General features: G+C 41.0%; 2 protein-coding genes across 3 annotated transcripts in view; one reads left to right on the forward strand and one right to left on the reverse strand.

Annotated features, from left to right (window-relative positions):
- The window catches only part of LOC134559438 (protein adenylyltransferase SelO-like), a 23,668-nt gene extending 15,259 nt beyond the window's left edge, over positions 1 to 8,409 (reverse strand). The window contains exons 1-8 of the mRNA XM_063414196.1: positions 8,110 to 8,409; positions 6,625 to 6,743; positions 6,271 to 6,399; positions 5,497 to 5,561; positions 5,337 to 5,393; positions 5,139 to 5,237; positions 1,358 to 1,425; positions 594 to 681 (exon numbers count right to left, since the gene is read on the reverse strand). Coding sequence (XP_063270266.1) covers positions 594 to 681; positions 1,358 to 1,425; positions 5,139 to 5,237; positions 5,337 to 5,393; positions 5,497 to 5,561; positions 6,271 to 6,399; positions 6,625 to 6,743; positions 8,110 to 8,284 — 800 coding nt within the window. The 5' untranslated portion in view covers positions 8,285 to 8,409. The remainder of the gene's footprint in view (positions 1 to 593; positions 682 to 1,357; positions 1,426 to 5,138; positions 5,238 to 5,336; positions 5,394 to 5,496; positions 5,562 to 6,270; positions 6,400 to 6,624; positions 6,744 to 8,109) is intronic.
- PDSS1 (decaprenyl diphosphate synthase subunit 1) overlaps positions 8,373 to 23,564 on the forward strand; it is a 22,390-nt gene continuing 7,198 nt past the window's right edge. The window contains exons 1-7 of one of the 2 annotated variants that reach the window (XM_063414210.1): positions 8,373 to 8,565; positions 10,020 to 10,084; positions 10,934 to 11,057; positions 11,407 to 11,537; positions 17,915 to 18,056; positions 19,094 to 19,205; positions 19,293 to 19,406. In XM_063414210.1, the coding sequence (XP_063270280.1) occupies positions 8,458 to 8,565; positions 10,020 to 10,084; positions 10,934 to 11,057; positions 11,407 to 11,537; positions 17,915 to 18,056; positions 19,094 to 19,205; positions 19,293 to 19,406 (796 nt within the window). In that variant the 5' untranslated portion in view covers positions 8,373 to 8,457. Of the gene's footprint in view, positions 8,566 to 10,019; positions 10,085 to 10,933; positions 11,058 to 11,406; positions 11,538 to 16,388; positions 16,410 to 17,914; positions 18,057 to 19,093; positions 19,206 to 19,292; positions 19,407 to 23,564 lie in introns of those variants that run through there. The other variant, XM_063414219.1, reaches the window with a different exon arrangement.

The raw sequence follows: 23,564 nt of genomic DNA on the forward strand, positions 1-23,564 counted from the left end.
ACATCAGGACATGGTTTGGCATGCAGCAATATCCATTTTTTAGGGAAAAAAGGGGCTTGCATTTCCAAAAAAACAGTATAAGATTACAAGGAATAAACATTCTACATCAGAATTCTTACAAAGAAAATGTTTTGCCTGAATTCCTAGGAAGTGGGGTTACTTCCACAGTAACTGGCCATTCCCAAAACAGTGCTCCACATTCCCACAAGACAGGCTTAAGGAAATGGGATACATGCATTAATATTTGCAGAAAAACTTGTCAGAGAAAACTGAGAAATGTAGGAACTTACACTTTCAACTTACAAATCTTTCCAAAACAAACAAGTCCTCCCTAGTGCTTAGTTAGCAGGACTACTTAGGTGAAGAACTTTCCTCATTTTGTAAGATCCAAGCCTTTAGAAACATCTCAAGGGTTAACCCTTGTGAGGCAAGATCTTTGGTATGCTTGTATAAAAATTGCAGGTTACCTTTTTAAATGATGTAATCATACTTGCTAAATAATTTATGTCTAAATTCCAACTGTATGCATGAATTCTAACGTAATTGGATTGTTGAGAAAACTATTACAGTTACTATGAAGATTCATTTCAAACCTTAGTAAGTCCAGTTCCCCAGAGTGAGCTAAGATTTCCAAGGATCCTATACGAAACCACGATTTGGCAAGTTGTAGCACTATTGCACCTTAAACAGAGACAAGTGTGTTTAAATGTAAACAGAGCATCAGCAAAATAAAACAGTTCCACAGCAAAAGCCACCATGTGTTGTTTCTGTAGACACAGAGTTTGTATAAGCACAGTTAAACTGGTATTTTTGTAAGTATGCCTAACACATAACAGATGAATATGTATAACGTTATTTTACTACACATACATTTTAATGATGAAACTTGATTTGCTGTATCAGCAACCACAGCAAAATTCTGTTAGTGCATCAGTACTAGAATCCCTCCAGAAATGCCAGCCTCAAAGAATGAACACAAACAGATTTTCCCCCTGCTGTGCCATCTCACTCTTTTTCAGAGCAGGTGTAGATGATGCAGCAATGACATGGCCACAATTGCAATCCACCCATCCTGCTACTGCTATCAAAACAATGGAAAATCTCCCTGGTTTTCAATATCATTTTTGTAATGGGAAAGGAAAATCAAAATTACATTCTTGCAATACATATGCCATAATCATAGAAGACCTGTTCAGAGGGCTTAATTTCTTCAACCAAGATATGTTTCAGATTGATTTTCTCAAGACAGGTTTTATATCTTAATAAATGAAATTAAGCAAATTTATTACTTTTTATTACACTTTTTTTATGGAGAATTAAGTTACAATGTTGCAACATTTTAAAATACGTTCATTACCTCTTTCTTTCTTAATATTTCCATTGTAAAACTGGTCTCTCCACACACCATCATCACTTACAACTAAGCTGTAGCAAATAAGAAATGAATGTTATCTCAGCAAAAATAATTAATAATCAAGATCAAAGTGGTATTTGATACAAATTCATTTTCTTCATAAAAAGAAAGATCATTTTGATGGCATAGCTTTGGATTTACAAATGACACAGGCAAAGAAGATGCCAAGGCTTGCCAAGGTTCATGACAAAATGCATTTATTTTGTATTTAATACAATGTTGTCCAATTTCATTACTCTCATTTTCTTGGGGAGATGGCTGCTCTCAAAAAGAGCAGTACATTCACTTGGAACCTCAGTGACAGATTAGGGTGACTGTAACATTAACTAAGTCACAATTTCCCTGGGGACAACATGGAAATTTTGAGGAGAGAGAAATTAGAAATCAAACTGTTGCATCAGGTGGAGATTGCCCTTTACATGAGCCAAAACCATCTTAGAAACTTTGGGGACAAGTCTGTGACCCTTAGCAATCACTGCTACTGCTACTTGGACTTTTAAAACCAATCTCTTCCTTTCATTTGCCTTAAAATTCTGCATATCCTATAAATTTTCGTGTTTATCCAAATATTGAGGTCAGTGAGAGTTTGATACAATGTGCTTTAAAATATTTCACAACTTAGATTAATTTTATGAAATAAAATTAAAAATTTCATTGTATTTTCTATTCTATCTGGAAAAATCAATCCTTACAAACTGTGCAAGGGCATAATGTTCCTTCAAGGTTAATAAGTAGGAAGTTTTCTCCCCAAAGCAACTGGGATTGCACTGACAATCCAGCTGGGTGCCATCTTCTGGAAGATCTTATCCCCTCAACAGGCACAGAAGACTCCTTGTTGAAGAAGCTAGCAGGAGGATAATTTAGCTCATTTTGTATAATACTTCTTTATCTTTTCTTGTTGATAACTAGTAAATATTAATCTATTCAGGAGAGACATGAACCTATTGGAGTGGGTCCAGAGGAGGGTCACAAAAATGACCAGAGAGCTGCAGCACCTCTCCTATGAGACAGACTGAGAGTTAGGGCTGTTTGTGGGGAGTATGGGGAGACCTTACAGCACCTTGCAGTCCCTAAGGAGGCTACAAGAGAGCTGGCCAGGTACTCTTTACCAGGGCCTCTAGTGATAGGACAAGGGGGAATGCCTGCAAAGTGACAGAAGGCAGGTTTAGATTAGATATTAGGAAGAAGTTTTTTACTCAGAGGATGGTGAGACACTGAACAGGTTGCCCAGAAAGGTAGTAGATGCCCCATGCATGGAAATATTCAAGGTCAGGTTGGAGGGGATTTTGAACAACCTGATCTTGTGAAGTGTCCCTACTCATTGAGGGGGGAATTGGACTAGACCAGTAAAAGTCTCTTCCAACCCAAATTATGATCACATTATTCAAAATATAGTTGGGTAGCATGCTATTTGATATTTAATGCAGTTAGTTTATATCTGCTACCTATTGGCAGTTGAAGACAGCAGAGAAGACAGAACCAAACTTTTCTTTGAGGTACATAGCAAAGAACAAGAGACAAACCTAATATTCCACTCATAAATATGACTGAATACAGTCACTGTGTTAACTCCCAAGAGTTAAATCTTAAAAGTACACTAGGTTCTGGTTTTACATACTTGAGCATTGTAATTTGTCCTGGGGTGACTTTACAATGCTTGTATGCCCAATCATCTGTTCTGTTTATGCTGGATATTAAGTTCCGCACCTTTAAGACTGGTTCTGAGAGTGAAGGAAAAAGAAGCATGGAATTTGTTTTCAGAAACTGCTCTCACTCTCCACACTCCTGCTCACAGACTCTGCTGTCTGCAGCACGGACAGACAGCAGGACAGAGATCTCCTTCGCTTTTAGTTAGTTTTTTCTTTAACTAGCTGAGGCAGAGAAGTTCCCCAGACTGTGGCTTTACTTTTTCTTGGAACTGATCAGCCTGCTCTGGACTGAAAACCCAGAAAATCAGTGGGAGCTCCCACCTGTGGCCCACCAGGTCCAGGACGCTGCATTCCAGCACCAGAGGGACTGATGAGAGACTGAGCAAGCAGAGCTACACCCCACGGCCAGCACTTTCTGAATTTGTCATCTCTTCAGAATACTGAGAGGTTTAATTGTTTAATATTATTCTTTTTTTTTTTTTTTATGCTTGTGAATACTTTGCTAGTTAAATAAACTGTTTTTTCCACTTTTCTCCAAGGAAATCTTTCCCAAACCAGTTGGGGGAGAGGCCACTTGAATCTACTTTCTAGAGGAACCCCTTTGGAGGTTTCCTCCCAAATTTGTCCCAAACCAGGACAAAATTTTAGCAAGAATTCAGTTGAACCAAAAATGTGGGAAATCTATATAAACATAAATATGTATAAAGGTCACATTGGCTCACTTTTTTGACTTAATGCATAACACTGCTCACTGGCAGTCCCAGTATGTGACTAAAATGGTACTGTATGAAGTGTTCTGTATCTGGCAGTACAGTCATAAATGCTAGCACCCCATTGGGAACACAGCACTTAAAATTAATAGAGCAAGCCAACCTGCTGGGGGTTCTGGGATAAGCCATAAGGCTTTTCCTCCCACTTCTGCCAAGACTTGACAAGACCTCTGTTAAGTGCATCCCACCAGCCTCAGTACAACAGCTCCCATCAGGAAGAATATGGCTGTCAGCTGGGGTTTTTCCAAATTAAGTCTTGCAAACAGTCTGCAGAGCTAGTACAACAGTTAAGAGAGCCAGGCATTTAACCAATCTGCCAGCAGAGAACTAAAGCACACTGTGTTCTCAGTAGAATTCGTGCACAGTAAAGGGGTAATTTCATACTGGTTTTGCACTGAACAATTTGTTGAGACGACAGCAAAGAGAGGCTCTAACCTGCCAAATTATTTTCCTGCTGATATTCAGACAGATTTAAAGTTCTACATTAACAGCCAACAGCAAAGAGTCTCAAGATGAAGTCAGTCAATAAACCATGAAAAATGTCATTTACAAACACTGCACTTCAACAGAGCAAGTGAGTTAGAACTAATGCAAAGAGATTTGCAGACTCTTTGCAAATACAGACACCTAGCCATGTGGCAGCTGAGTACAGGCCTTTTCTGCAGAACATTTGTTTTCTTTGAAGACTGAAACACTGCAGTGCAGACTTGAGACTACTTGGAACACAAAATGAACCTGGCATTTTAAACATGATCACCTGAAAATATTCAGTTACTGATGAATGACTGTGTTAGTCTCCTTTGGTTCAGACAGAATTAGTTTCAATTTTTTTTTTCAAAATCTCTCTCTCTGCTCAAGGGGTGTTTGCATAGATAAAGAATTGAGAGTAATTGCTACATTCAGTTTTACCTCCAGCATTAATGTTTGTTCATATGACTGACAATTTTTCCCAGCAATCTTAAATATGACAGGACAAAAAGAGCCACTTTCAACATTTTCTTAGGTGGCTAGATTCTAGAATTTGGATTAATTTTACAGAAATGAGTCTTTACTACACTGAAGTTAACTTGTATTTCTAGTATCCAGCAAATGATGTGATACAATTAATTACTGGAGCTTATTATTAGTGAAAAGTTTTATCCAAAAATCTGTGAAGAATGTATTTTGTTCTGATTGCATATATATGAAGAGATCTTTCATCTTGGAAACTAACTGTCCTACTTTATTCATGTTCAGTGAAACTCAGTTACAAAATCACCTGTAAATTATATTACAGTATACTGTGAACAAAGGAAAGAAAAATACCTAGCAGCTCTGCTTGTAGGAATTCCAAGATAGTGCATTGCCTCACTACATAAAAACTCTCGAACAGAGGAGCGAAGCACAGCTCTTCCATCACCATTCCTATGGAGAACAGAGAAATAAGGAATAGGTCATAAAACCAAGGTAAATTTCAAAAAGAAAACATTCAGTTTTAGGGTATATAGAATAACTGCAACTTACCGGGAGTATGGGGTCTTTCCTGACCCTTTTAACTGCAGTTCCCACCTCTCACCATGCCTGCAAAGATACCATTGGCATTTCTAACAATAGACCTCAGGTTAACCATGAATCAGCTAAACTGAACACAGAGTTCAATCAGACACTTAAAAAAAAGTCCCACCTGTTTGTATATACTCCGACCAAGTGGGCTCTTCCATCCCCCAGCTGACCTGCCCAGCTACCAAACTGACAAACATTAAAATCAAGTTATTGTTCTCTATCATTTACAGAAGTTATACTTGAAACAAGACAGATCAAATCTAGGTCCTAACAAAAGACACATTTGCTCACATTAAAATGTTGATCCCTAAAGCTGTATTTCCACACTCACTTCACAAATGAATCAGAAAACCATAAGAAAAGAGTAACACAGGTAATTATCTTTTTTTTTTACCTTCCAGCTACAGACTTGTCTTTTTTGTATAATGAGCCTTTAAACCCACATGATTTGTTCTGGTTTTTTTAATTGGAAATTACAAATCCAACTCTACCATTTCCCTCCATGAATAATCATAGCCATATCCATGAAACCTGAATCTTAGTAATCATGGTGTTGCAGTGAGGCTCTGTCCTTCTCCACTCCTCTGAGCTATCAGCATCTATCACGCAGCAGAGCTGGTCAGCCTGCTGGGGTGCTAAGCAGACTCAGCAGCTAATAAAAGTTAAAAAGATAATTCACTTCAGGCATAAACAAAAGCAGGGCAAGTAAACTGGGTACTGTGGAAGGATATTACAGCTCTTTTCTACCTGCAGCTTGCTATGAAGGACAAGTCTGCAATCAAAATGTTAGTAAGTGTTCATGTACTCACAGGCATGTACTTACAGGTAGTATCAAGGTGTAACTCACAAAAAAAGATTACACAATTCCACCTGGAAGATCGAGTGCCACACTTACCTGGTGACCTCCATACCTATGGGCCAGTGGAACAGACCCAAACATCACCTCCCCACCACTGACAAACTCCAGAAAATCAGACGATCCTTTGACAGATATATCAAGATCCAAAATATTTCCAAGAACTTCCTGGAGAAAGAAATAATACTTGAACATGATCAAATTTTCAGTGGTAATGAACATGTTTTCTCTACAGATTTCATCATTAGAGGACATCTCACAATAAGTTTTTTTGTTTAAAGTATACACTGAGAAGATGCTTCACAATAAATAGCTTATAAATATTAAGATATACTTTAGTACATGTCTTAATAATTTCTACTAATTAGAGAGGAATAAAAAACAATAGCCAACCTTTGAAACAGCTACAAGACGAACTCTAGATTTAAAAGGTGTAGGATAGACAACTGAAAAAATGCAGTTTCTCACATTACGGACATAATTTTCTTGGATCACATCAACTGGAAAAGGATCTGTAAACACGAAACAAATGCTGTATAAAAAAAAAAATCATATTATTCTTAATATGTTCCCTCTTAAATCCAGCCAAAACGCTTTAAAAACAATTAAAACTTGGAACATTACAACTTTACCAATGTATATTAAGCCTTCATGAAAAGCAAGCCCAAATAAATTGAGGATTTTATTGTTTGGAATTCCTGAAAAGAACTGAATTCTGCAGTTAAAGAATCCACCAGGGCATTCTAGTTTTAAGATCTAAACCATATCTAGGAATAGATTGAATAGACTGTGACTAGACAGTCTCAGGGCTGTTTGATGTTGCACTCAGTTATACACACTAAAAGATACCTGCAGGAGACAGAGAAGTACAGCTCTCCCCACAGCTGAACAATGCAGTGCAGCAGATTTAAGTCACTGTGCACCAGTAACTGCTGTGTACAGTCCACATGCAGCAGTGATCACCACACAGCCCAAGAAAAAAGATGAAGTCTTTTCTGAGTAATGTAAACAGCGAATTACTGAGTTAGAAGATGTAGCTCTTGCTGTTGCATACATGTGTGCTCAGAAGTGCTTTGTTCCTCCTTCAGACCTACTCTGTGCCCTTTTCTATGGTAACAGACGACAAATAGTTTTAAAGCAGTGTGGTTTACCATCTCTATGGACTTTTCTATGTAACAGTCTTACAATTGCACACTAATTATAAAATCCCAGTACCTCATAGTCACTGTTATGTAAAAATTTTAAGTTAGTTAGCATCTCTGGAGCCTTGCTGGTAGCCGTATTTCTCACTGCCCCTAATGACAGATCCTGCTACAGCCAGGTGCCACAAGATTTATCACTACTATTTCTTAATGCTCACGAGTAATTATGTCACCTGATGAAATTAATTCTGTAATGTTATCATATCAATTAGCATTATTATTAAAAGCAGTTTTGTATGCCCGAGAGCTAGGAGAGCTGGAATGCTTTGTGTACTTCCAGAGAGGTGTCAGGTTATCAACTCTGCAAAAACACATAACTGGGACTTGGGGGAAAAAAAAGAAAAGAAAAAAAAAAGCGCACTCCTTATGACCAATGTAGTTTTAATTTTAAAACTAGTGTTTGACTGTGCGTATCAGGTCATCACTTAGTTACTGCTTTAGGAGCGGCTACAACCCAACAAACAAAAGCGCCGGACAGGACAGGACAGCAGCACAGAGCCCCGGGACAGGGCAGGACAGGAGCGCAGAGCCCCGGGACAGGGCAGGCCAGCAGCTCAGAGCCCCGGGACAGGGCAGGACAGCAGCACACAGCCCCGGGACAGGGCAGGACAGCAGCACAGAGCCCCGGGACAGGGCAGGCCAGCAGCACACAGCCCCGGGACAGGGCAGGCCGTACCTAGGAGGCTGTCTGAGGACAGGGCCCAGGCGCAGAGCTCCGCCGCCCGGCGCCGCGGGCACTGACCCGGCTGAGGGCGGGAGGCGTTCGGGGCCGGGCAGAGCCCGCGGGAGCCGCACAGCGCGGCCACGCAGCCCCAGGCCAGGCAGGCGGGCAGCCAGGGCCGCCACCGCATGTCCTCAAACCTCCCAGAGCCACCTACGCGCCCGGCCTGAGCCTCCCGCCCTCAAAGAGGGCTGGGGCACCCGCCCGGCTCCCCGCCGGAGGGCGGTGGCGGCGCGGGGCTTCCGCGTCCGGGTCGCGGCGGTGCCGGGAGGCGGTGCCGGCGCGGCGGGGCTGGGGGACACCATGGCCTTGCGGTGGTGGTGGCGGAGCGGCGCCTGGTGCTGCCGGGCTCCGCCGCTGGGCTCCGTGCCGAGCCCCGGCCCCCGCGCCCCGCCGGTCCCCAGCGCGGCGGTGAGTGCGGCGGCGCCGGGCGGCGCGCAATGAATGGGGCGGGGGGCGCGGGCGGGCTCCGGGGCCGCCAATCCCGGCCGGGGGTCCTTGGCGGGGGCAGGAGCGCCCTCGGTGCAAGGTTACATTCCAGATTAAGGGTTCTCAGCGCTTAGTGTGTGAGCCTCTCGGAGCCGGCCCTGGTGGGAGCAGGGGAAGTGGTTCTCTTTAGTGTGAGATTTTGAAGGCGTTTGTGTGTGAGCGTTGTGAGTGGTAATGGGGGCAGTTCACTCATTGCCTTGGTTTGGAGCCTCTTCACGAGGCCGGGCTGCTGTTGTGACCCTCGCTGAGGTGCTCTGGCTGTCCTGACCCCGCGGAAGCGCTCTGGCCGATGTGCCCAGCATCCCGCAGCGGCCGCTGCTGCAGGGGCAAGCAGCGGAGTAAGGGGGGAGGCTGTGCCTGCACTGAGGGAAGAGATCAGCTATTTTTAGCAGTAGAACGCGGTGAGAGGTCCGAGAGAGCGACTTAGGAATGTCTCAGCCATGGGGCCGGACACTGAAGTCAGGCAGCAGTGGGTTGCAGATCTGTGGTAAGTTCGGGCTCCTCGCCTTGCTTTGTGTCCTTGCACGGCCTTGTGTAAGGGAGGATGGAAGAGTGCCACTGAGTCATTACAGTGCTTTTGTTTCTCTCCCGCTGTCCAAGGAGGGTGAGACTTTAATCCACACACGAGGAGACGCTGAGGCACGAGGAGCAGTCTCCTTGAGCGTTTCTGTGGAGCTTTTCCGTGTGAGTTTTTGCAGAGGCAGCCGGTGAACACGTGGATCGCAGAGATTTTGGGTTGGCTCAGCCCAGCTTTGGGCAGGGCTCGGTGCTTCCTGGCAGCACTCCCAGGAGCAGAGCAAAAGCTGTACTTCCTTTCTCAGCCTATCTCTGCTGGAATCATGTACCTTGGACTGATTTCCACACACTCCCGGGCTCTGTCTGCAGGGAGAGATCACTGGAGAGATTACTCGATTTGGAAGTTAGGTTCTGGACGTCTATCAGGGAAGATGGGCAGGTGTAAATTATAAACAGCAGGCTGAATTGAAATTGCTTCAGGGGAAAACAAGGACATGATTTTCTGTTACTGTACTGAAACAGCTCCTCCTTTTCTTGATGTCTTGACTGGTGCAGTCCAGATTTATCTGCCAGGCAGGGAATGTTTGAAAATTGCACCTTGCACAAATGCAAAAGCGAGGTTTTATTGGAGCTTCTTTGGTAATTTCACTGATAAGCCTCCTGGGCTGGGCCTGACAGGGGAGAAAGTCCAGTGCTCCGGAATGTCTCACGTGGTGTGGAAGGGGGTATGAGACTCTCTTTGCTGCTGGGTTGTTAAAATGGAGAAGTAGAGCAGTGGTGATGGATACTTTTTTTTGCAGTGAAATGTTTTCTGTCAGTTTAAAGTTCTAATAAACTATCCCTGCTTTTATTTTGTGCAGATGTGTCACATTACCCAAAGAAGTTCAACTTTCTCATTTCCAAAACTGTGTAGTATATTTTGGCGGTAAGTTGGAGATTCACATTTATGTGTGGTGGGTAAAGCCATAGTTATTGGGTCAGCTGGGTAGTTACACCTCTGAGGTGTAAACTTTGAAAATAAGGTTATTTACTCCAGTGTGAACTGCTGCTGTAGTGCTAAGTCTGAATCTCACTTGTCTATCCTGGGGAGTAATGGACAAAGCAAGAATGTTGCAAGAAAATACATATGGTTCACTTTGGAAAAGGAAACAATAGGAGAAGAAGAAATTTCAACTCCAGGAAACAAACAAACAAACAAAACTCCTAAGCTAAATCTTAATGCATCCAGGAGGAGCTTTCACCCTTTTCTGATGAACCTTCCTAGCATCATCATGCTACCTGGAAGTATTGATTTATTATGTAGCTGGGTATATGAAGGAAAAAATATCAAATCTAAGTCAGGAATATTTTTTCAGGAGTTTACAAGAGAGCGAAGAAAGTAACAGAATAGTTGAGTTGCCAGAAGTGAAGGCTCTGTCTCCAAGTGTAGGCTACACTATCTATAGCGTATTCAAAAGGAGTGCATTGAGAGCAACATAGTGTTCTGTGCCTCAGAAGGCTTCTGGGATCTGGGAAGGGCAGAGTGGGTGTGTTTGCCAAATGCGCTTTGCCAGGTCCCAAAGGTTTGTGATCATCAGTACATAGCTCTGCTGTCCTTGCACCTTACTGTCTGTCTGAAAAGAGAATTTTGATGCCTTCATGTATTTCAGCCATTTGGTTAAATGTGGTGTGAGGGGAGAGGGAGAGAAAAAAATCCTTTCAGATGTTTCTGTTTGGGGAATCAGGGGAACTTAACTTCTAACAAGACTGCTCTCTTGACAAACACTGTGACCAGGTTTCATCATACAAGTACATCCCACTGGTGCAGCTGCAGTAAAACAATTAGTGATGAAAAATACCAAGACCCTTTTCAACTTGGTAAAAAAGACTTGAAGAATCTCTATGAAGATATTAAGAAGGTAAGGGATTTTGGTGACTATGCTGGGATGTCATGATGATTGTTTTAAACAGCAGCCATCAGTTTGGAGGATAGTTATGGAAAATATGTTATTTATGTTTATGGACAGCTGTCTGAAACCTAAACTGAAGGCAAATGGATATTTTATAGAACCAGAATGCAAATTTTTCTCCTGATTTGCAGTGCTGGAATGCATCATTTACATTTCAGATTACTCATAGTAATTTTAAAAACAACTTGAGCTTACACTGGGTGGAATGAATGCAGGCAATAACATTACAGATGTTTCACTTACAGAAACAGACTGCCTTTGTGACTTCCATGCTGAAATGCTCTTGTCCATTTTATAGGAATTGCTGGTCTCTGCAGCAGAACTTAAGGAAATGTGTGATTATTACTTTGATGGGAAGGGAAAGGCCTTTCGACCAATGATTGTGGTGCTAATGGCTCGGGCTTGCAACATTCATCATAATAATTCCAAGTGAGTTGGTCACTTTCAGATGCGCACATCACGCTTGAAAGTTATCATTCTTGTGTTTCTAGAAATACTTTATGAAAATAAAATGCTCCTCAGTAAAACCTGAATGTACGTTCCATCTTGAAGCTGTATTTTTGTAGTTGTCAGTGCAAAAGGAACTGCTGGGTTTATTACATATTTCCGTGTGTTAAATTGTGGACTATACTGCACTTGTTACCAGGGTGGGTAAAGAATGTTGCCAAATTACAATATTAATAAGGCTTTTAGTCAAGTCTACCTTCTTGCATAAATGCTTTATTAGAATAGCTTTAATATGCTTCGAAACTATACTTCATCAAGTATTTTTCATTTTTAACTACTCCTGTTCCTATGAAACTCTGGTCACAGGTAAGAACTTTGCTGTGACAAGACATCTTCACAGATTTTTTTAGTAATTATGCAGAAAAGCTATTAAACAGGTGGTATGTTTATATTCAAAGCTGTGAGATTTTGGAAACAATCAAAAAGGTTTTTTCCCCACCCTCTAGTAGCAAGTTTCTACACATTATGTAAGATTGTAAGCTAATTAGCGTGGTGTAATCCATATGATCTCCAAGTTACTTGTCTTTTGAAAGCAGTTTTAACTGATCATGCTTGGCCTGTACTCTCTATCACTCCTGAGTCTGGCTCGTTGCAATGCTTCACTCCTCACATTTCTGTCAATTGCTTTGTTTGATTTTGAGGAAAGGTGTTGGCTGGAGTGTTGTCTGCCTTCCAGCTACATTTCCAGTCTTGCCTTATATAGAATTTGAAATAGATAATCTTTGGTCCCTTTCCAGAAACATTTCTAGACTAATTTGTCAGTCTTAAGGGATTTCTCTGAGCTCTTGCACTATTTTCTTTCTGCAGGAGTAGTTTAATGCCTTGTTAGACTTGATTACTACCTCAGAGCATGACTTGTATTTTGTTGCATGGATAGCACCTCTCCCTTTTATCTTCTTCTATGTGAATATAGTTTTGAAGGAGAAAGCAAAACTGAGGTGGCAGCATCCTGTCCTGTGTGTGCCAGTTCCCCTTGTTTTAGGAAAAATCATCCTGGATTAATGAACTTTGCTTCAGCCAGATTCTGTTGTCAGTTCAGGGCTGCTTCTTGTCATCGACTTCCAAATAGCAAAAGGAACAATACTGGTTGTGAAAGTACTCAGGGATGCTTTTTGCCAGGGACTGGCTTAATATTTTTATAAGTGATGCTGACATGAAAAACAGGAGCATGAGGATGGTACCTTTTGATGGCAGAATCATTCTTGACGGTCAGCAATCTATGCTGAAATGTAATGTAAGGAAGCACAGTAGACCAAAAATTTCTGCTTGAGCTTGTAGGGTCTTGTGTGTCCCATTAGGGCATAACCCCAGTGTGGTTTGCAACCACCTTCATTATGAAAAACCTCAAAGGTATCCTAGCATGCATCAGCCATCCAGTTCAGCTACAAGAGTGTATGTCACACTTCCTGAAATCATCAACAGGTCTGATCCCTGTGTTCAAAATAAGTTAGCTCTGGTTGGCTTCTGGGATGGATTGCAAAGATAATCACAAAGATTGAAGACTTGTAGTCTACAAATTTATCAGGAACGGGGTGAAAGAGCTACTTAAGGCAAAGCCTTACATTGCTAAGAGAATGAAAATTTAGGAGACTTTTAACAACAGGCACAGCGAGTTTCTGGAACATCTTTGGAGTCAAAATAATGGTGGAAATAGTTTAATCTCATTCTAATGTGTAGCATGAACAAAATCATGTGTGCAGTACGGAGAAGGCTGAACTGATGTCATACAGTGTGGGAGTTGAACAGTGAATCAAAGAGCAGTAGAAAGACTGAATTTGCCTGTATGCTCAAAGCATATTTGCTGTCTTTTGACAAATGTATATGCTCATGGACATATTCTTGTCCACACATTATGCTGTCTCAAAACTGTCAGGACCAGTTTTGACACCCGCCCTATGCCAGTAAGGAAGTGCCACATATGCCTGGGGCAAGTGCTTGCTTTGCAGTAGCCAACCCTCGGCATAAGTTCTCTGATTTCTGGATGCCTGTGTCATTTGGCAGCTTTTGTACATCTGTTGTGGTTCTAATCAGCACCTCCAAAATATGTTCAGTGTTTAAAAGCCTCCTCAATAATCTGAATGTTCCTAGTACAAACCAGGCTGAGTCACCGTCTTTGGCGTGTTGCTTTTAGAATGAAATTCTGAGTGGCAAGAACATAAATGTTTCGGCAAAGGAATGGAATGGAATCTCGGGGTAGTTACTTTCCTCTTCAGTGCCCTGTGCCAATTTCTCCAAGCCTGTGTAATTAAATATCCCATATGTTGATACAAGTCTTCACTGTACTGCTTGTTGGTTCGTGCATGGTGACCAATGCTTTTGAGGATTGGAAAGGCCATGCAAAAGGAATTTACATTTGTCCTGAGGATAGCCAGTTCCTGTGAGCTGATGAACTTTCATGGGCATTTTCTTCTCTTTTGCTTTTAAGCTGCTTGAAGCAGGCTGTCTTACACCTGCTCTGCATATGCAGATGCTTCAATTCATGTTAATACTATGATTGATTTATTATTATTCTTTCTTAAAGCAACATTGTCTCCAGGTGACAAATCGTTCTTCACAACTTTTTTTTTATGTTTGTGAGGAAAGTTGTGTATGTAGAGAAGTAATACTGCATATTTTTAACTGTGCTATTCTTCTACAAACCTGAGGGGAAAAATACTTGCCTTACATTCTGCTTCTCCCAGTGTTTTTTTAAGATGTTTTTCCACTTTCAATTTGTCATTTCCCTTGAAGCATTTTATTATTCCTTTCCTCACTTAATACTGATTCTTCTCCAAGGGTTGTTCTTCTTTGTTGAGGCTTTGGTTCCCACACATGTAATTGAAGAGACTCACCACAGTATCTGTAGGTTTGTAGGGTGCCGTTCATCCCTAGCTTTTTTTTTTTTTTTTTTTTTTTTTTTTTTTTTTTTTTTTTTTTTTTGCCTCTGGGGTATTGCTGTTGTTCAGTTTCTGCTTCATCTTGCTGCCATTCTCAATGTAATATAACTTGCTGGACCCAGCATGCTTTTGCCTGCTTTTAATTTTCTTTTCTTCTTTGGTGCAATTTTTGTATGAAAGGTAATACTTTTCCTTATTTGACTGTAAAATAGCAGGATTCAATTTAGGAAGGCTACAGGTCCTGAGTCCCAAGAGACCACTTTCTCTTCACTGAGTCCCTCCAGAAAAGCTGAGATTTTTCAGGAGAATGGAATGCCCAGGTGGCTGTGCTTGCAGGTTAGGTGACATTGATCATTTATGTTTCGATTTGAACAAGGTGAGGTATTTACCCTTAGCAGGTTAACTGGTTTTTTACAGTGAGATCACTTTATTGTGGTCATAATAAGGAAAATGACAGTTGTATAAAGAATTATCTGAACTATTACCAAAAAGGTAAGTGACTGAAGTGTGCTGTTTCTTTTCTCTTGAAGTTTTAAGTGTCAGAAGTCCTACCCTGAGTCTTTAAGTCCTTTGGGCAGTGGCTTTTTGCTTATTGATAGCAGCTTTGCTTTGTGTGAAAGTAAGAATTGTTGTAAATAGTTTAAGCTGGGGTCATGCAAACCCTTATTTCACACACCCACTGGCATTTCTTCACATACCTGTGTGAAGAATTTCACAGAATTATCACTTAGCCTGACAGGACCTAGTGTTTCTGTATTCTCCAAAAGTGTTTGCAAATAATAGCTTTTATTTCTTTTCCTACAACCAAAAAGAGAGAGACAAATAAGGGAGGGCCAAAGAAGTACAACAACAGTAGGGAAAACAGTGAGCACAAACGTTTTGGTGGGGGGAGGGAAATAAATTTATCAGAATAATGTGAGAAACAAATAAAATGACGTGGCTAAACTGGATGGAATATTTCCTAAAGTTAGGACCTGCCAGCAACTTACTGGCAAACACATTGCCTCCAAGCTCTTTGTTGGAGGGTGTAAATACTGGGTTGTGTGGTTTTGAGTTTGCCCCTCACCACCTCAAAATGCGTGGTTTTGGTTGGTTTTTGTTTGTTTTGGTTTTGGACAGGGATATTTGGAGGGAGATATTTAGGGTTTCTTAACCTGTTTGGTCAGCCTTGGCTTGTTCAGTGTTCATGAAACAAGTTCTGTAATGGAAAACATCCCAGGGTACAGAAGATCTGTAAAACCTTATCACTGAATCAAGCAGGGGGTCCTCCTGAAAACCAGAACATGATTAGTTGTATAAAATATCTGTGTAAACATACATCATCTTGGGGCATCTTTACTTTGAGAATGACCTAAAAATGGCATCTTTCCACTTAGTGGATTTGGGGGGACCCTGTTATCTCTTGAGTTGAGTTCCTGCCACTTGTTGCTTTTGTTTTGCAGGAGAAGCTGAATGAAAAAGAGCAGAGGATAAGAAGCATCCTGGGGTTTGTGTTTTTTCCCCTAAAATAGGCATGCTCTGATCTCGAATTAGTCTCACAAGATGCATGTAGGAAATTACTGTAGATCTTTTTTTTGCCAGCAGTGGGAAGAAACTTGCTTGAGACTTCATGGAAATAGTAGTTTTAAAACCTCTTCAGATTAAATTGTCATATTTGATACAACATTCTGGAAACCATGAACATTCCTATGCCATTTTTAGTCATTGTCAGAGATAAGATAGAGTAGAATGCAGAACTTTTGAGAACCTGTTTTTGAAATAACTGGTTTTGAAATATTTTAGTGTGTTAGTGAGTGTTGCCATTTACTGCTGCTTCCCAGCAGGAAATCCAGTCTGCTGACATAATTAATGAAAAAGGGAATCCCCAAAAGGAGAACAGTGCCTGAAAGAGGCTGGAGACCTTTACAGTTTTTTGAAGGTAAGTTTTCTCCTACTTAGTAAGAGTAGTTTATTTATTGGAAAACTATTTACACTGATCTAGCATTTGATTAAATCACTAGTCCACGTTAAGACTTGCCTCCAAACAACCATGAAGGTTTCCAGCTCTCATTTTCTGTTGTGTAAGAGCCATATTTTCACAGCCTATGAGCTACCCATTCACCCTATTGTTCAGGATGTAGAACTCCCACTGACAGCAGTGCAGAATTCTGTATAGAGGTAGGTGTCAGAACGCAGCGTTATGTCAGCAGACTGCAATATGTTCTTTCATTTTGTGATTAATCACTACATTTTAATGGACATAGGCAGTGCAGAGAAGTTTTAAATTCCCTTAGCTGAGCCGAAATTACCTTCTGTTTCAGTTCTTTTTCTGTTCTCCTGGGAAATAGTATGATTTTCTCTGTTGTCTGTATACCAGAAGTACGGTATTTATATATCAGAAGTAGTTTCTTTATTTTGTTGTGGGTTTTGGGGTTTTTGTGTTACTGTTTTGTGTGTGGGGTATTTTAAATGCCCATGTGGACTTGTTACACTTACAAGGCAAGGCTGACTGGGATAGCCATTTCTGGGATCCTGCATATAACCCATGATGAAAACAGATAGAAAAATACCAGAAGAAGACAGTGGCAGCTGGATACTAAGGGAGATAGTCCTTTGTGCGAGCTAGGTTGGCTCTTTTATGTGCTTTTTGCCAGTTTTGTTCTCTAGAGAATTGCTTCTGTGTTCTTCCATTACCTTATTTTCACGTATATATAAAAAAAAAAGTAGTGTGAACTACTGAGAGTTGAATCATCAGTGTTAGATCTTCCCAAAGGCTGAGTTCCAGTAAGTGTTAGGTGGTGTTTACAGTCCTAAGGTGGTTGCAGTAGAATTCTAGTTAATTCCTCAGGCTTCTGAAGAACCTCTGGGGTTTTAAGGTAATCAGATAACATAAAGGATAAGATCTATGCGTTGTGCCTTTCAGATGTAGAATGCAGGTTTCTGTTCCTTCTGATCTGTCCAGCTCACTGGTTAGTAGAGTTATCCAGCTTTAGAGAGTTTGTGATGCCACATTTTAGGTAGAGCAGCAGAGATGAGGAACACTTACAACTCATCTACAAAGCTACCTGGCACTCTTTTCTCTGCTGTTTTCCAGACTTCATTCTTGGAGCCAAGCATCCTTGATACTGTGCTATTTATTGCAGTCTGGATTTAGAGGGATTAAAGTCTGTAACGCAGGAGTTTTGCAGTACTGTTAATGCAGCAATGTAGAAATAGGCCTAATGGGGATGGACTCATCCCTCTGCACTTACTGTACTAATGTGATCTTACTTTCTCTTGTCTTCCTAATTCCAGGTTTGAAAGAAGGGGGTCAGACCAGGAAAAAGCTGTGACAGCTGTTTTCAGAGAAAATTATTTTGTTCGGTTTTTAATAGAGACTTTCTAGTGTATTGCAGCATATATAAATGATTTTATTATTTGACAGTTCTTATTTTTTTGTTTTAGGGAGGTGCAAGCAAGCCAGCGCTCTGTGGCCATAATTGCTGAGATGATCCATACAGCCAGTCTAGTTCATGATGATGTCATTGATGATGCAAATTCTCGCAGAGGAAAAAGGACACTTAATCAAATCTGGGGAGAGAGGAAAGTGAGTTTGCTAATAAAGTGCAAGACTTGCCTTTGAATTTCAGCAGAGCACAAATACCTAGAGGTTTGTAGCATTACTATCCCTAGGTCTTGGAATATGTCAGAAAACATATGAAGAGGTGTGCACAGCTTGTGGGTGAGACAAATGTGTTTTCCTCTTCTGAACTGTTGGAAGCATTAGCTAATGAATGGTTGAAGTGTGTAAGTGTTGGGGTTGTTCAGCCTCCACAGGAGATGACTGAAGGGGGCCCTCATTGTGAGTATCTGAAAGCAGTGTCAGGAGGATGGATCCAGGCTCTTCTCAAGTAATAGGACAAAAGGCAATGGACAAAAACTGATGCACAGGAAGTTCCACCTGAATATGAACAGATTGCCCAGAGAGGCTTTGGAGCCTCCCTCACTGGAGAGATTCAAGAATCATCTGGATGCAATCCTGTGCTGTGTGCTCTGGGATGACTCTGCTTGAACAGGGAGGTTGGACCAGATGACTGTGGCCTGTTCCAACCTGACCCACTCTGTGATTATTACTGATTTGACATTCCCTGTGCCATTATCTGCAGTGCTGTTGAAATACTTAAACTTGTACCTCACTCTGAATGCTGATTCAGTGGTGAACAAAAAATGTTTTCAGTCAGCTGGAATTTTTTTTTTTGCAATTGGTGTTTTCTTCACAGAGCATTACAAGAAAGGTCTTTGCCAGAAAATGCAAGGAAGGAACTTGGGCAATTCAGGGTTCATGGTGTAACAGCCACAAGAGAATGGTCAAATAGAGAACTAATGTTCAAAAGAACTTCATAAGCAAACCCATACTGCTTACAGGGAGGACAGTGCTTATACAGAAAAATATAAACAGTTCTATAAGAGAGGGATTCAAAAATTCACAGATTTCAATTTTTTTTGCTCTTAAAATGAGGTATTTGTGCTTTATGTAGGAAAGTTACGTAATGTGAGTAGATCTGAGAAATAAAGGAAATGATACTGTCTGTAGTAACACTTTCTTCTTGTTGTTTAGAATCACCTTTTTGTTCTTGTTCTTAGGCTGTTCTAGCTGGTGACTTCATCCTCTCAGCTGCTTCTGTAGCTTTAGCACGGATTGGAAATACTACTATCATCTCTGTTCTAACTCAGGTGATTGAAGATCTGGTGCGTGGTAAGGTTTTTTCCTGTTTTATCTTCCCATTTGCTTGCCTAAGCAGTAAACCCACAAATAAAACCTCTCATCTGTGCAACTTTTTAGGTGAATTCCTCCAGCTGGGTTCCAAGGAAAACGAGAATGAGAGATTTGCTCACTACCTCGAGAAGACTTTTAAGAAGACGGCGAGTCTGATAGCAAACAGTTGTAAAGCAGTATGTACGTCTGTCTCTTCTGAAGTTAACATACCACACTGCAAGCTTTACAGCTAAAGCTCTAGTATTGCTGTTTGCTCTGGAGACCCTCCAGAGCAAACCCTTGTGATGGTATTCTGCCAGAATGAAAATGGGTTTGAGATTGTGAATTTCATCACAGTTCAGCTGTGTAGCCTCCAATATTGGTTTTCACTTTTTCTTTGCATTTTTGTATATACACAGATTTATTGTTATTTTCAATTGAAGCAAAATAAGGTTCAAATAATCATAATGGTGGCTACCTTCAATTTATGAAATTCTGCAACTTTAAGACACTGGTTTTAAATTCAGTTGATCATTTCTGAGCCTATAATTTGATTTTAAATCTTCTTTGACATCTGGCCCTACTCATTGGTGCTGAGTGAGACCTTAAATGGTAACAGTGAGAGGAAACAATTAATTCATAGAATATGAGAGTAGGCTGCTTTGGAAAGGGCCCATCAGGAGTCACACCAAGAGTCACACCAACGCCTGAGAGCATTGTCCAAACGCTCCTTGAACTCTGTCAGGTTTAGAGCTGTGACTGCTTTACTGGAGAGCCTTTTCCAGTGCCCAGCCACCCTCTGTGTGAAAACATTTTCATGCTATCTCTACATCACATTGTAAAAAACCAGAAGCATGTACTTCTTGATTTTTCTGGGGTTTTTAATTATCAATTGCTTTATCCAACCCTGTCACTTGGTTCTCTTACTTGATTACAAAAAGATCCAATTCAAGATTATGTTCTTACACAAAAATAGATGTTCACTTTTAGTGCAGAAAATAGAGGTGGGTAATAATCTTGCCCCAGATGAGAGTTTTGTTTATTGTTTTTAGTGAAAAGCAGTATAGATGATGGATTCTGTAGCAAGCAGGAGTTCTAAGAGAATTAGACTAAAAATCTGTGCTAGTGTTAATCATCTTCCTTTGTTCTCAGAGAACTGGTACATTTGTGGAACAGACAGCAGTTGAAAATTGCTTATATCAAAACAATTACATGGAGTGAGACACATGGATTTTGGGGGAGGGAAAATACCTTTTATTCAAGTTGCAGGAAAGAAACTAAGTCTTCTGGATTGCTCATACTAATGGCAGTATGACCCTGACAATTTCCTTTTGCAAATCTTGTTTTATACCAGTAGGCACCTGAACTAGTAAAAAGCACCACATTATTCTGTTATCGCAGATAGAACATACACAAGTTTTAATATTCTTTTTGACAGTCTGCCTAAAAGAATCTTTGCAGTTAGAAGAAATCACATCCCCACTGGGTGAATTCTCTCTACAAATGAACTAATTTAAGCTTTTTCCTTTTTGTGACTTGCAAGAGTTAAGGATTCAAGCACTTGCTGAATTTCTGGGATTTTATATGCTGTAAAATTTGTGTTAGAAAGGAAAACTGAGAGAGAAGGTCTCTCTTCATGGCAAATCCTTACTTGCTGCACATAGTACCAATGAGTTGAGTATGTATGTTTCCCTCAGTTTCTTTCTGCATGGATTAGGAGAACTCTATTGATAGCAGTTAAAAGGGATTTTTTTTGCTGTTTGGGTTTTTTTTGTTGCATGTGGGTATTGAGATATTTTTGTTTAGATGGCTTTGGCTACTGAGGAAATGGAATCAGAAGGGAGTTCTGTTTCCTGTAGCAAAAATTATAAGTAGGATCATCAGTTCTATCTTGAAAGAAAATTCAGTTAGAGAATCAAGAGTATTTATATCTTGTTTTCAGGGACAAAACTGAGAGGAGAGATTATGGGTTTTGAAAGCAGTTCTGTTCCTGTTAATGATAGGAAAATCCTGATTTCTTGCTGTGGTTGAAGAAAATACATTAACAGGAAAGAAGATGTCAAACAAGTTCAGGTGGCACCTTAGAATTCCACAGTGCCATGCTTTAGAAATGGAAGAGTAGAGTATTCCTGGAAAAAAGTGTAAACAAGACATACACTGTCATTGACACATTCTGTACCACCAAAGCATTACTGCATTTAAATCAAAATTCTTTAAGTTAGCACTTAGGGACAGAACAGTCTGTTCAAGATGTTAAGAGCCATCCCAGTCTCTGGTTTATTTCTACAAGAGTTCTGCATGGGGGAATGTTACCAAAGTTTCAGTCAAAGTGTATTGTAAAAGGAAACAGTGGCAGATGGCCCAGAGTCATTGAAGCCTTGGTTACTGCAAGGCATTTTTCAGAGAAACATGAGGTGACTTCAGTTCAAGAATTCAGAAACAATAAAGCTGAAGTGGAATTTCTGTTTAGTCATCAGGCCCGCTGGAGATAGCAACGTAACTTGAGCAGGTTTTCTGTCTTTTTTAAACCCTGCCATAATGTGAATTCCTGAGCCTCATAAAGCTGTTTGTATTTTGCATGGCACACTTTCAGATGAGGGATTAAATGGTGCTTGCTGTGAGGTAAGGTGCACTAGAGATTCTTGATTTCCGTATTAGGAGCAAGCTTGTTTCTCCTTGTGTAAGGCAGGGCTGTGGAAGGGACTGAAGAAACCAGCAGTCTGCAGCTCTGGATCTACCTGTGAACTGCTCTAACCAGTTCTAGTTTGGTGTGTGCACAGGGCTCCATCAGAAAACCCTGCCTGCATGTGGAAATGGTGCCTGGGGAAATGAGACCTCTGACCCCACCAGCAGAATGAATCCCCCCAGCCCAGCCAGACTTGCAGGCTGCAGTAATGTCCAATGGCACATATAGGGCAATAGCATAGTACTATCAGATACTATGGTCAGCTAGTGAATCTCCTTGCTTATTATTTAAAATACAGTAAGTCCTTTGGGGGTATTTCTTTTGCTGTGAAAAAGATTTGAATAATTGTATCACATATATTCAGGCAGACAATCTTTGCCGCTGAAAAGTACAACTCTGCATAAACAAGTACTTGGTTAACCTGTTAAAATATTAATTACTTGAGAAAAGGTCAAATGCATGAAATGCAGACTCGGGATAAGGTAGTTGCCTTGTGTGGGTCTCTCCCTCTGCAGGGAGGCCTCCATCACCCCCTCAGGGGCAGCTCCCAGGAGGGTTTGAGGGGCCGGAGACGCTGGTGCCATTCCCGGCAGCAGCGCTGCCAGCAGCACATCCAGGGCAGTGCTGTGACACCAGGGCTGGGCTCCTCACACAGGACACACATGGGCACTGCAGGGAGCTCTGGGGAGGCTGGAGCAAATGATGTGCCAAGAGCTGGTTTGACTCTGGAGCAGGGAGGACAAAGGGGGGATCCTCCTGCTGTCTCCAGCTTGTATTGGAGGGCAGAGAGAGGATGGAGAGATGGGCAGTGAAAGGACCAGTTGCAGTGTGGAAAAATTCAATTAGGTTTGAGGAAAAACTTCTCCATGAGATTGGTCAAACATTGCAACATGTAGCTGAGACAGAGTGTGGGGTTTTTCATCGTTGGAGATGCTCAGAAATCAACTGCATACAACTCTGAGAAACCTGGGAAGTAGATCTAACTGTGGAGTAGACTCTGAGCAGATGACTTTCAGAGTTTCCTTCCAACCTAAACTATTCTGTGATTCTCCTGGAAAGAGGAACACTGCTCCTGTCTAGAAAAACAGTGGTGGATGAGCCAGGGATGAGAAGGCATCCAAACTGAGAAGGTATCCAAACCTGACTGCTTTTGGAGATGGGCATGGAGGAGAACAGCTGGAAAAAGGGAAGATTTTAGAGCCTTTACCTTTCCATGCAGTCCACAAATCCAGGAGTACAAGAACAAACATCTCTTGTAGTGTTTATTCAAGCATATTCTGGTCCAGCAGCAGGTTTTCCTCTCTGACCTACAGAGCACTGTAGAGATGTGCAAATGCTTTCAACTCTAGCTGCCATATTTGCAAATATAAGAGCAGGATGTATCTACCCAGAGCTGTTGATGTATTTTATGGATGTGAAATTCAGTACAGGCAAAATTGGTTTATAGTCTCTCGTATAGCATAACAGAAACAACTTTTTCTTTTTTGCTAAAAGTGTGTTTGAAATAACACCAAGATTGTCGTGCTTTGCTGAATTCAAAGAACTTTTCTAAAGAATTTGTTCCACTTGGTATTAGGAAAGATTTTTCGTCATGATTTAGTGGAGGACAGGCCTGAATTCTTGAAAGATTAAATTGGTCATGAACCAGTCATACCTATTTGGGGAGCTCTAAA

Source organism: Prinia subflava, chromosome 1 (genome assembly GCF_021018805.1).
Source record: "Prinia subflava isolate CZ2003 ecotype Zambia chromosome 1, Cam_Psub_1.2, whole genome shotgun sequence".
Lineage (NCBI taxonomy): Eukaryota > Metazoa > Chordata > Aves > Passeriformes > Cisticolidae > Prinia > Prinia subflava.